This window comes from Typha latifolia, chromosome 4, assembly GCF_019914945.1.
Source record: "Typha latifolia isolate L0001 chromosome 4, TyphaL0001v2, whole genome shotgun sequence".
Taxonomy (NCBI): domain Eukaryota; kingdom Viridiplantae; phylum Streptophyta; class Magnoliopsida; order Poales; family Typhaceae; genus Typha; species Typha latifolia.
The window spans coordinates 5,837,647-5,851,369 of NC_133089.1; the positions used below are offsets into that span (position 1 = coordinate 5,837,647).

At 35.7% G+C, this 13,723-nt stretch overlaps 1 protein-coding gene across 1 annotated transcript; it reads right to left on the reverse strand.

Moving 5' to 3' along the window:
* Positions 1 to 7,994: 7,994 nt before the first annotated feature.
* Positions 7,995 to 11,965, reverse strand: LOC140786654 (patatin-like protein 2). Its single transcript, XM_073135253.1, has 7 exons — positions 11,567 to 11,965; positions 10,850 to 11,031; positions 10,518 to 10,704; positions 10,063 to 10,224; positions 9,658 to 9,960; positions 8,790 to 8,962; positions 7,995 to 8,296 (listed from the first exon to the last, which is right to left on the reverse strand). Exons 1-7 carry the CDS (start codon positions 11,693 to 11,695, stop codon positions 8,230 to 8,232), a joined length of 1,203 nt encoding a protein of 400 aa, XP_072991354.1. The 5' UTR covers positions 11,696 to 11,965; the 3' UTR covers positions 7,995 to 8,229.
* Between the last annotated feature and the right edge of the window lie 1,758 nt (positions 11,966 to 13,723).

A 13,723-nucleotide genomic window follows, 5' to 3' on the forward strand; every position in this document is an offset into this window, starting at 1 on the left:
TAATGATTAATGTATTTCATGTCTAACATTTTTAAATGTCTAATGTATTTCATATTGTCATTATACGAATAGTTTTAAGAGATATCAATCTTAAATAATAAAAAATATTTATTATGCAATTTAAAAAATTAAAAATTTAATTAACTTAAAAATAGTTTAATATTATACTCATTTTAAAAGTCTCGATGAGACCTTTCCGACGGTACTATTTTTTTCTAAAAAACTGATTAGTTAAACTAATTATATACTCAGTTTAATTAATTAGATTATTTAATAAAAAATATAAATAAAATTAAAATTATTGAATTAAATATTTAAATTGTAAAGTTAAAATTTTGAAAAATCTAAAATAATATGGAGCCGGGCTCAAATTTTGTAGTGGTGCTCCAAATTTGAAACTAGCTATGGAGTCCAGTCAAAACTCCACCGAACTCTAAATTTGAGATTTAGAGCCCCATTAGAGATGCTCTAAGCACCTTTCCTAATAGAAAGGTTGTTCATTTGTCGATTGCCACTAGTGACCGTAATCTCCTCTTGCTGTTCACAAACCCACTTTTCAAGCCTTATCCTCTAACATTTATGCTTCGAGAACTAGTGGATGACAATTGCCTCTTTCATCCCTAATGCAAGAGATCTCTACTGAAATGCATGTCAACCTAGCAAGAATACACTTCAAGTGATCATCATCTTTAATTTCTTTTTCTCTTTCTTTTCTTTTATAGATAAAATATTTCCTAGAGGACTTAAGAATTAACCAAGTTACAGCCAGGTGATATAATTTAATAAAAAGATCTAATGGGTGTAACTAATGAAATGATATTTTGAAAGGTTTTACATATTTAAGAGGATTAATATGTTACGAAAATAAATATTAGTACTTCATTTGGATGGAAAGAAAAAAAAAAGAACATAAGAAAAGATAACACTTGCTCACTTGGATTAAATATAGGAAGGGTAGAAAATAAAAAATGATAATACTTATCTCTATTTATTTTTTTTCCATCAAACGGCTAAAATTATATAATGTTTTACAAAATTAAAACTTTTCTAATTTGTTAACTATTTATACTAGATTTGCAATCCTTTCAAAGGACACGTAAGAGATGTGTTGTTTAAAGTTTGAAAGTTAACTAATCAATTGGCTATTTAAGTAACATTTGAAAATATTAATTTGAGCCCATCGAAAGCCCTCGTTTTATTTGTGTTCTTCCTTCCTACTAGAAGTGGAGACGGGAGAAAAATGTGATCCAGCTACCCACCCTGAGGCGAAAAGTAGTTGAATTCATTAATAAAATTTAGCACTTTAATATGGTGGAGGCTATGAGAGCTGCACTCCCAAGCAATAAAAACTGCAATTAACGTGAAAACCCCAACATATTTTTTATTGGGTCGGGTTAGAGATTTTGTCTTGAATAAGAACCAGCGTGAGCTTTAATTATAATCGTATGATATACAAGATCTCAAAGATAATTATATAGGCTAGTGAAAAACATACTGAAATTGATATTTATTAGCTCATGCCCGGCTTAAGAACGCTAAAAAATAGTCTCAAGTTTGGTTTAGTTCAAAATCGATTTTTAGATCGCCACTAAATTTATATTCTATATATATATATATAGGGCTGTCAAAATAATTAAGTCAGCTTGAGCTTGGTTCGCATGATAAGACTCGATTAAACTCAGCTCGAAAAGAAGTATAAGTTGATACAAGCTTTATTTTTAAAATAAGCTCAAAAGTAATTTCAAAACAAGTTTGATCATGAGCAGATTCGATCAACTAATCTTGATAAGGTTTGAAATAATTATAGTATAATATTCTGTCATGAGCCTAAATGAAACTTAATTTAATTCAAGCTTGATCAATTTCGAAATATGACTTGAATTGATTAAGACTTGAAATTGCTTATTGATTGTCTCGTTTAGGCTTGAGCTCGAAATTAGCTCAAATCAAAATAATTTTAATTCAAGCTTCATCATAAATATAGGCTCACAAATAATTTTAATTTAAGTTTAATTAGAACTAGGCTCGATCAAGCTTGGCTTGATTACACCCTATATATATATATTATAAAACCAACAATTGATGATATGATATACTATGTGAGCTTCACGCTAGTCCAGCAAAGGTTTCGATCACATTCTCCTCCTCTTTTAGAGATTTCAACGCCCTCGTCAAGGTGTTCCTCCCATCCTCTCTCTCTCCTAGCTCTTATGGTTAGGGATGGAGAGAGGTTTTTCTCCTAGCCATCATTGTTCTATTCTTTGGTAATTCTTAGCTTTCTCCTCCACCATCACTCCTTTGTCGTCATCCTATTCCCTAACAATCCCCAGCCTTTCCTTCCATCATTAGTTCTATGCCCTTTGCATCCACAATCACATGTTGCTCTATTGCCTTGGCTCTAACATTCTTTTTAACTGCTATGTTGCTTCTCCATTATCGTCACAGGAGGGTCATCAACTCGGGCCAAGCGTAGACATGAGACCCTATTAGAAAGTCTCTCCATTTCCTCAATGTGAAAATATTTCTTGATTTTTGGCCTCTGACGGATCATCTCCAATCAAAGGAGTTGATTGCAGCACATCTTCCTCATCCATTCCCCACCACGCCATTGCCTGCCTTAGCATAACGAGCTAGTCCAATTCCCACCAGGCCATCCATCCACTTAGATTAGGACCTTTAGTGCTAATTGAGCTTAGGCTTAAGAAGAAGGTTTTCATGCTTACTCCTAAAAACACGTTCTTAGAGCCCAAAGATGTCAGTGATTAAGTTAGTACGAAGGGCGAGGATCTTGGCTTCAATCTTCCTCTACTATACAAACATATTTACAGCTTGCGTAGAAGCCTAGTGCTTGGTATGCCTGGTAAAATAGATCGGTTTGAGAGAGAATAGGAATCATTTGCAAGGATGAGAGTAACTATAGACTCTGGCGAGGATCTAATCATAGTTTGGGAAATTGCAATGGATGAGGGCAAAAATGTAGTAGTGATTTACTTCTAAGACCTTCACTTGGGTGTCGTCATCCCAGATGAGCCAAAATTTGCAAGCCAACCCATGGGTGCTAACCACGTATAGATTCTTAATAGGAGAAGATGAATGATTGAGAAAGTCTTGTTGTTCCCACATTTGATTTCTGAGATGAAGGCAGCATTAGCTCTAGTGCCATAGAAGAAATTTCTAAAGTTAAAAATTGTCATCAAGACACCATAACCACGATAATTTCATGCCAATATCTTAATGGGATCCCAACGTGGATCACCAGCCATGCTTGGAAGGCTTTGTTGAAATTGGCTCAAATTCAATTTCAGCAAAATTCAGCATGTATTAGTATTTCTATGCCGTGCGTTCGAACAGGCTCTTGGGGCGTTCGAACGCGGGCTCCAAACAGAGAGCAGTCTGTGATGCAGACGTTCGAACGGCCCAGCTGCGTTCGAACGCGAGCCAACCCGAGAGCAGCTATTTCTGTAGGCGTTCGAACGGGGCTTTGGCGTTCGAACACCAGTCTGCATTTGCACTGGCCGCGTTCGAATGCGCCCTACGGGCGTTCGAACGCCCTTTTGGTTCTGCTGTTTTGACAATGGGCTCATTCGAACGCACCCCCAAGGGCGTTCGAACATGATATGAAAATCCCCAATGTGAACCGCCTTATAAATAGAAATGTTGAGTTTTAGGATTTTGTGCGGGCATTTTGCAAGAGAGAAAAGCTTGTAGGGGAGAGCCACCATTGTTTAGAGAGAGATTAGAGTTGTAAACTCTTTGTATTTGAAGATTTGCATAGTGGATTGAAGATTGCTCCGCCCGTGGACGTAGGCACATCGCCGAATCACGTAAATCGTGTCCCTCCCTCATTTCTCTTTATGGTTTGCATTGATTTAGTGTTCATATTTGTGATTACTTTGGGTATTTGAAGTTCTCTACAACTAGCATCTTGTATTTGGAGTCCTCACATTGATATTGATATTAGCTTCGTCAATATTTGTTTGCCTCAAATTATTGCTATTCTATTTAGATTTGTTTGAGGGTGAAGGGTTTTGCTTCCGCTTCCTTCACCCATTTGGATCTTTTGCACAACAAATTGGTATTAGAGCTTCAAGGTCTCAAACCTAGAGTTTTGAATTTGGGGATAGCATTGATTTGCAAATATGTTGGGATCATCCAAATTGGGGAAATTTATTTCAAATGCAAAATTTGACGTAGAGAAATTTGATAGCACCAATAATTTTGGAATGTGGCAATGTAAAATGATGGACGTTTTGTTCTAACAAAAGTTGGACATCACCTTGGAGGAGAAGCCCGAAGATATATCCGAGAGGGATTAGGAGAAAATGAACCGGCAAGCTTGCAACTCCATTCGGCTCTATCTAGCAAATGATCAAAAGTACCTTGTGATGAAGGAGACCTCAGCGAAGAGCTTGTGGAAGAAATTGAAGGACAAGTTTATGACTAAGAGCATTGAGAATAGACTCTATTTGAAGAAGTTTTTTCGATTTCAGTACAAGGTTGGAACGCCTATGGCCGAGCATTTGAATGCCTTCAACAAGTTACTTGCGGATTTGCAAAATTTGGATATGAAAATTTTGGATGAAGACAAAGCCTTGATATTATTGAATTCGTTGCCGGATGTATATGATCATTTGACTACTACCTTACTGTATGGAAAAGAATCTATTCATTATAAGGATATTGCAAATGCATTGATCAATAATAAATATCGCAAGATGGATAAGCAGGTTCATACAGACTCTCCATCCGAAACATTGACAATGGGTGGTAGATTGAAAATTGGAAAGTTTAGCAAGCGGGGTGGATCTTCTAGTAGAGACATCCTTGCTAGAGATGAATGCTCATATTGTCGCAACAAAGGGCATTGGAAAAATGATTGTCCAATTTTGAATGGCAAGGATCAGCAGAAGGGAAAGACAAATGTGGCCGATCTTGAAGATGAGTTTGATGATTTGAATCTCAATATTGCACTTAGCAGTTCATCTGTACCATGTCATACATATGAGTGGATTTTTGATTCGGGTTACACTTATCATGTGTCCTCATCGAGAATAGTTTTGCACTTTCGAACCCAGTCTGCATTTGCACTGATTGGTTCTACTGCTTTGATAATGGGCGCGTTCGAATGCGCCCTCGAGGGCGTTCGAACGCCACGCGAAAATCTCCAATGTGAACTGGTCCTATAAATAGAAATATTGGATTTTAGAGTTTTGTGTGGCATTTTATAAGAGAGAAAAGTTTGTAGGGGAGAGCCACCATTGTTTAAAGAAATATTAGAGTTGTAAACTCTTTGTATTTGAAGATTTGCATAGTGAATTAAAGATACTTCGCCCGTGGACGTAGGCACATCACCGAACCACATAAATCGTGTCTCTCCCTCTTTTCTCTTTATGGTTTGCATTGATTTGGTGTTCATATTTGTGATTACCTTGGGTATTTGAAGTTCTCTACAACTAGCATCTTGTATTTGGAGTCCTCACATTGATAGTTTGCCCCAAATTATTGCTATTCTTTTTGGATTTTTGAGGGTGAAGGGTTTTTCTTCCGCTTCCTTCACCCATTTGGGTCTTTTGCACAATAGGCTTGGCATTGAGATCCTTGTTTCCACCCTTGCAAATTGGTGGAGAAGAGGAGCACTTAGAGGACTTGCCAAGTCCGAGCAAGCTTTTGTTTTCCTAGGAGAGACCAAATTATTAGCAGGGAAAAGTTTAGTTGCTACTTGGTGGGACTACTAGGGTTAGCCAAAGAGGACTTGTCATATGAGGGTTTTGAGGCTAATGAGTGTTTTCAAAACTGAGGCAGAGCATAGTCAAGCGTAGAGTTCATATGCGTTGGGCAAGGGCCATGGTTTGCATTAGGTGAAGCTTTCTCAAGGCTGTTTTGTGGTTTAGAGGGGTGATTCTCCGAGTCAATCGAACCATCTGGTGGACATTAGTGTCATGGCATAAGACACTAGGCTCATAGCTTGAGTCACTCATCTAGTTAGAAAATTAATTTAGCACTTGTGTTTAATTATTTTTAGCTTATGTAATTGAGTCAGTCTATTTGTGAACTTGATGTGGTTCAATTAATAATTATGCTTTGGCTTAGTCAATTAGCCTCCAATATAAATTATGGAATGCAACCTGGTTTAGTCATACTTTGAACATATAAATCAATTCCTCTATCTCCTTCTTCCCTCTCCATCTAACTCCTCTTTCCCTTCCTCCTTCAATCCAACCCTAGGTGACACACAGACGACTTAGGAGGAGATATTGATAGATTAATGATAGGTGATAAACTTTCAATCAAGGCCAGATTGTTGGGAGGAGAACTCAATAGTGCATTACATGGTAATGTAACATTAGAAACTCTATAAACATCGGCAAAGAGAGATCTTGCCCTTCACAGCACCAGCGCAACCTGCTCCTATGAGGAAGGAGCAGATGCGAGGTAGTCACACCTTACTACCCGTCGAGGGGACATTGGTGCACTAGGGAAGGGAACATGAGGTTGTAGCATCTCTAAGTAGTTTAGTGTGCATACGCATAGGGAACTCTTGTATAGCCTTGAGCACCCTCATGCAAAATATAATAAAAAACGTCAGAGATGCTTGAACTAAACTTGCACCTTATTGAGGGAGACAAAGAGGGAACTAGAGAGGGGTGCAAAGAAGTCAATGCTAATCCTAGAGCGATTAAAATGAGTCCATTTAGAGGTATCCATAGAATCAAAAGCAATTGGCAATCCTACCCTAGCAGCAAGAGCTTTTGCCATTTTTGTTGAAGAAATATTTGACGGAAGGTCGTGGAATTACACCCATAATTCACATGCGTGAAGGTCCACTACTTTGCCCGACGGTTGGTTTAGATTCAACCAAAATGAAGAAGTCACGGTTAAAGGTCCAGGGAGTGCCACATCAAACCCTTAATTTGTCTATCTCAAGCTCGAAGGTGATGAGAAATAAGTTCTTCTCAGTCTCGACAAACTCAAGGGTGCCTTTCGAGCTACAAGCTCTCAAGAGCAATCTTGAGGCCCACCAGGTTGAAGGACTTATTGAAGATGAGCTTCTCAATCAACCACACGCTTGGATTCAGCACCAATATAATGATGTCCTTAACTAGAGGGATAACTTTCTTCATGGTCTTCCTTAAGTGGAGCTCATAGAAGTTAAGAAGTTAAGGAGGAGGCCTTCATTTGTGACCGCTATAAGGGAGGGAGGCAAGGGGAGATGAAAAGCAAGGAAAGCTAGAGAATGGTGCAAAGATGTCAAACGCTAACACTAGAGCTAATAAAATGAGCCCACTTAGAGGTATCCATAGAATTAGAATCAGAGCAATTAGCAACAAGAGCTTTTGTCATTTTCATTGACAAATATATTTGAGGGGAAGGCCATGAAACTACACCTAGAATTCACATTCGTGAAAGTCCACTATTTTGCGTGAAGATTGAGTTTAAATTCAACCAAAATAAAGAAGTCACAATTAAATTACTAGGGAGAGCCATACTAAGTCCTCCATTTGTCTATCTCAAGCTAGAAGGTGAGGAGGAAGGAGTTCCTCTCGGCTTCAACAAACTCAAGGGTACATTTCAAGCTCCAAGCGTTCAAGAGAGCAGCCTTGAGGCCCACCGGTTGAAGGATTTATCAGATATGAGCTTTTCAGTCAAGCATAGGCTTGGCTTTAGCAACGAGATGGTGTTGTCCTCAACGAGAGGGATAATTTTATCCATGATGTTCCTTGAGTGGAGCTTATAGAAGTTAAGGAGGAGGCCTTCATTTGTGAAGACTACTGGGGAGAGAGGCAGGGGAGATGAGAAAATAGGAAAGCTAGAGGGAGGGAGGAAAGGCCAAGGGAAGAGGAGCAAGGAAAATTGGAGGTAGCTCTAAGGAAAATTTGTCAATCATATAGTTGTGCATCCGTCGCGTGAGCATAAATTTGCTTGTCTCTGTAAGATTTAATTTGAGTGAATTTAATCTTGAAAGTTGCCCAAAGACGTAGAATATGTGCAGATAATTCTTGTTAACAGAGATAAAAGTCCACTTCATTAATTTCAACAAAACTGATACAATCTTAATATAAATTCTTAATTGAATCACTAAGAACATGTTATGTAGATTAATAAATGGAATACATTAAATAAACATATAATTTTATTCTGCCAACAAAATACAATTCTTGATTTGGAACCACTCATTCTTAAAATGTAATAACTAAGAACACGTGAATAATTCATGGAGTTATAAACATTTCAATACTTAGTGTGCGGCGATTTTATCAGACGACGCATTCGCTCTTCTGAAAGCCACTTTGCGAATCTACAATTAGACAAATCATAAGTGGTTTAGTGTCAAATATATTAATTATAATAAAAAGTTAGAAAAAAAAGTTTAATGAAAAGGAAAAAATTATGTTTCATACTCTACATTTTCATAAATTGAACTTCATCCTCATAAATCACCGTAATTAATTTTCGCTACAACAATATTAATGAAAGAATATCCTACTTTAATTTTAAAAAATAATTGCTCGTCTTTTAAAAACAGTTAATATATAAGTTATACAACTAAATCAACTCCCGTAAAAAAAAATCAATCAAACTCAAATTATACACATATATGTATATTCTGATTAATTATCTATAAAATATTTGGTTAAATCTCTACAGGAGAAATCAAAATCTATGATCTCTTATTGTTACTTTAAAAAAAAAAAAAAAGGACGTGAATCATAAATTTATAAATTAGAAAAACTATACGATATAAAATATAATTTTCCCCAAGAAATACTTCACGAAGAATGAGAACTCACTTAGTAAGAGCTTGCTCATTGGTCTCTTCTCCCAATTGTTCGAATACACCCGTTTCCAAGTTGGTTCTTCCCACAGGGTTCTTCAAGAGTTTCTCACCAATGTCCACAAGACTGCCCAGGTTTTCTTTGGTGGCGACGTCAACAGAAGACACTGTTCCGGTTAATGTGTCATCCTGACAATTTAAGCAGATCGATTAAAGAATTAATATATGTGAGATTTTGGATGTACAATAATTATTTGAAATAAAAACTGGAATAGCTTGTGGAATCCAATTTCAACCTAGATGTTTAGTAATAAAGACAAATTTATTACAACCGCCCTGCATTTTATCTTTATTATTATTATTATTATTATTATTATTATTATTAACACTATACTATATTGGTATTATATTATTCAATCACTGCATTTTAGTTTTAGTGTCTTAAAAACAACCTGAGTTCTGTTCAACTTGATAGCAGCCGACTGAAGAATTAAAACTTTCTCAAGCATATTAGAATATTTTCTATCTATAATTTTCTTTAGAGAAATAGAAATTTAGTAGTGTAGACCCAAAACAGTCATAAAATATGAGCCCTTTAACTATTTAAGTGCTATATAATTGGCTATTTTATATCTATAGTTTAACTTATCTATATAATAACCATCTGTTAATGCTGGTTGAACAGGTGTTAATGATAATGTATATTTTCTGCAGTATTTTTAATAAAATTTTCTAAAGCCAACTAAAGGATTGCCATACATAAATGGAGATATATATAGGCACGTAAAGGATTCATAAGATTGAAGCTCCACAATCTCTAATTAATGTCACATTAATTCCCTGATTCAATGCCAACAAGCATATATAAGGGAAATGGATGTTACCTGAATTCTCAAGTATCTAGCTTCAGAACGCAGTGCTTGGAAGACAATAGAAATGTGGATGTCAACCATGTCACTACTTGCTTGACTGAATGCATCAATCAATGGATTTGAGCCACCATTTGACAACCAACTTAGGACGCCCCATTTGCCTGCCTCCTTAGCAGTAAACTTCTCCTCATTCTTTTGTGTGCCAGTTCCTAGTGAGATAACCAGAAACCTGCCATAGTCTACAGGCTTTATTGGAAAGAAATCAGGGTTCCCTTTGAATATTTCCGTTGTTACCTGACCGATAGCAAGTAATGCCTGCAGTGGAACATGAATTAGGAGAAATCTATGGCACAAAATATTGAACTTGGTTGTGTGAAAAGAGTGAGAAATTTTTTCTAATTAGGTTACAATTTATACCGGATTATTCGCCGCAACGCCGCCGTCGACTAAGTTGAATTCCCTAGTTTGTCCCTTTGGATGTTCCACCTCGAAGTAGTGACCAGGAAGGTATGTTGGTGCTGCTGATGTACTAATACAGATGTCTGAGAGTTGAGCATCTATCGAAGGATCATTCTTTTGCTGCATTTTGACATACTCTACTTATTAACTTGTAACTTGTAAGGATTACTGCATTAAATGAATCCACTGGAGGAATATAGAAGATGCTTAGCATCCTTGCAACTATCACAAGTCTTATAGAAAAAAAACCTTCCTTTTATCTTTATTCATTATTACTCGACCCTGTATCTTACTTTTATTACTTTAAAAATACCCGGTCGTTAATCCAACCTTTACCAGATATATAAGAGTTAAAGATAAATTTCTTTACAACTATATTTCCCTACATATATACAAAGGATTTAAGGAAGAACCTTGTAGCTGGAAAAGATGATAGGTTGGAGCCGCTTGATGTCAAAAGTTGGTATGACGACGTTGGTCAAAGTCTGATGCAACTTTGCATTCCCTAGTTTTTCCTTGATGACTTGATGCAGATACTTCCCATCATACTTTGGCCCCAAGACTGGCTTTAATGGCTTTATTATTTTTCCAAAGAGGTTCCTAATATATATACACATATAGGCAAATAAGTACCTCCATATATATATATATATATATATATATAGATAGATAGATAGATAGATAAAATTTATCAAGAAAATTAAAGAAAAATAGAACGTTAAGATGTAAGTTTATGATATGGTACGTGGTCTGGGGGAAGATCTTAGGGCTGTGTTCAAGGTAAAAATCTTTGATATCTTTGGCTGCAAAGAGTGGTCGATTTTTTTCATTCGGTGCAGTTAACATTGCGGTCACAAGGCCACCTGTGCTCGTCCCGGCAATGACATCGAAGTAGTCTGCGATTCTTGCGTCCTCTCCATCTAATTTCTGAAAATTAATTAAACACACAAAAAAATAAGAATCTAATACAAACTAGAGTATTTTATTTCTATTAGTTTACAATACGTAATGAATGTAATAGTCCTATGTGAGTTAACATACCTCATTCACCTCTATGATAGAATCGTTGACCTCTCTCTCTCTCTCTCTCTCTCTCTCTCTCTCTCTCTCTCTCTCTCTCTCTCTCTCTCTCTCTCTCTCTCTTATATATATATATACATATATGTAGCAGAAGGTGCGAAGGCAACATAAATGAGATTTCTATATATATGGAATCACCAACTTCATAATATTATATATACACCTCATAGCTAGGTTGAGGTTGATCATTAAGCCAGAATAAATACCATAAAAATGGTTTAAGATTATCAGAGAAGTATAGTATAATTTTGAACTGCGATACCCTAAAGACTGTTCTCTCATTAATGTTTAGCTAAAGTTTCAGAGGCACTATTAAAAAGATTATCCAGATCTAAATTATCATGATATATATAACTTTGACATAGGGATTTAAGAACTATACCTGGAGCTCTGCCTCCAAGAAGGCAAGGACAATGGCAGGAATTATTCCTCGAATTCCACCTCCATCGATGCTAAGAACAGTAATTAGATTCCCATAAGTTGGTGGCTGGATTTGAACAACCTCAGACATGGCAAATTCCCAGGACAATATTTGGCAAAAGCAAGAGATGAATAAAGGAATGAATTAATGGTAGTAGATAGCAAGAGAGCTAGCTTGTATTTCTCTCTTCAAAGTTATGGTTTCTCCAAGGAATCATAAGCTTCCTACGTATTTATAGACCTGATCATATAGTTTAATTAACACACAAAGTGATAAATAACACCTTTAAAACCTTATGTAATGCTCATATGATCAAGTCTAGCATTGGAAGAAATCTATAGTCACAACACGGGGAAGTTTGACTTGAAGCAGTCGACGTTTCCAGAGTAAGATATGCGTGAAGATAAGCTATGATAAGGAGTGAGAGAATAAAATATTACCTTACTCAAGTGAGGAAAAGATATTAATGATTCCAAGAATTTATGGTATAATATGTAGTGTTATATATATATATATATACGTGCGTATCACAACCTACATTTCGTACTTTTGCGTAGAACAACGTCTAGTAAATTAGTTCATAAGGAATATTCCTAATATACTCTAATTATTCAACTAAAATATCTTCCATTCTCGATATACATTATTGATTTGTTCAATTAATTAGTTATTTAATATAGTATTAGAATAGATTTTTTTGAGTTCAAATCCTTCGAAGCTAGTTTGGTACTAAAATATAAAAATCTGAAAATTTGTTAGCTAAAGATTAAGTAATATTAGAATATAAAATATAAAATTATTATTTTCTAATTGATTTTTAGAACATTTGTAAGTTATAACATGCATTGTTGATCTATCACCTAATAATTAAATTTTTTGAATTAACTGATTATCTAACATGATATTAAAGCAGATATGCTGAATTATTATCTTTCTTTATTTATAAGTTGCCACCTGCAAATCATATAAATAACTATATAACATATTTATTCTTATATTTTATAGTAAAAAAGAAATAGAATTTATAATTTACCAAAATATCCTGACATTCTCTGTGAGATATTTTAGTCTTTTAAGCTTTCTCAATAATAGGGTGTAAGAGGAGTAAGACATTTTTAATAATTCAAGGAGTTTATGTATTACGGGAAAAATAAGTTTGTGAGGGATACTAATGTGATTCATATCTAATCAGCTCACCTAATGGGAGACATTAGGTTTGCTGGGTCAAACTCCTTTTTTCTAGGTTTAGTTATCTACTATTTTTGAAGGATTTTTTGGCCTTAGGCTTAAGTAGTCGAATGTCTGGCTAATAGCGTTCAAACAGTCATACATGAGAGTAGCTTCCTACCAAATGCTTTTAAAAACTACAGTTTGAGAGCAGCCTTCATTGAGCTGTTTAAGTACTCGGATGCCCATTCAATCCGACTAGGATTATTTTAATTATTTGTTTAGTTTATGTCTTAATTAATTTTGAGTCATTGGGATTAGTCTCCAAATATGTGGAAGGCAGTCACTTTCTAATTATTGAAGAAAATTGTTGATTCTATCTTCTTTTACCTCTCGTCTTCTTTTCTCCTTTCTTGATCTCCTTATCTCGTTTTCTCAAATTAGACTGCAGTTGTTGCTCTTCCTCTCTTCTTCCCTCCCAGACTATTACATCTTCTTGGACCCTCTCAACCTCTTTTCTCTGGTCTTTTCTTCTAATTACTAGATCCACCATTTCCACCTATCTTCATCATCCCCTATCCATCGCTGCTAACATGACTCATCCTAACTAGGAATATAATATTTTTGATATCAGAGCTTGAGTATACTCTAGCGGACAAATATACGTGGAAATGGACAATAGTTCGTAATTATCACTTATAAACATACCCAGAAAAAAACGAGAAGTTTGCTATTAGGTTAGACTATTGGTGGGTGATGCGCAATAAGGACCTTAGAATATAAAATGAGTGTCGTAGCTTGTGAGGGGTTACAACCGATGCTCGATAGACTTCATCCAATGCATCCAATATAAAATTAAGGTTATTGCCTCATGGGCTGCTATGGTCTTTAGTTGGTTGTCTTCTTTGGACCAGGTCCTTTTTGCAAATAAATATAGAATATTATTGCATT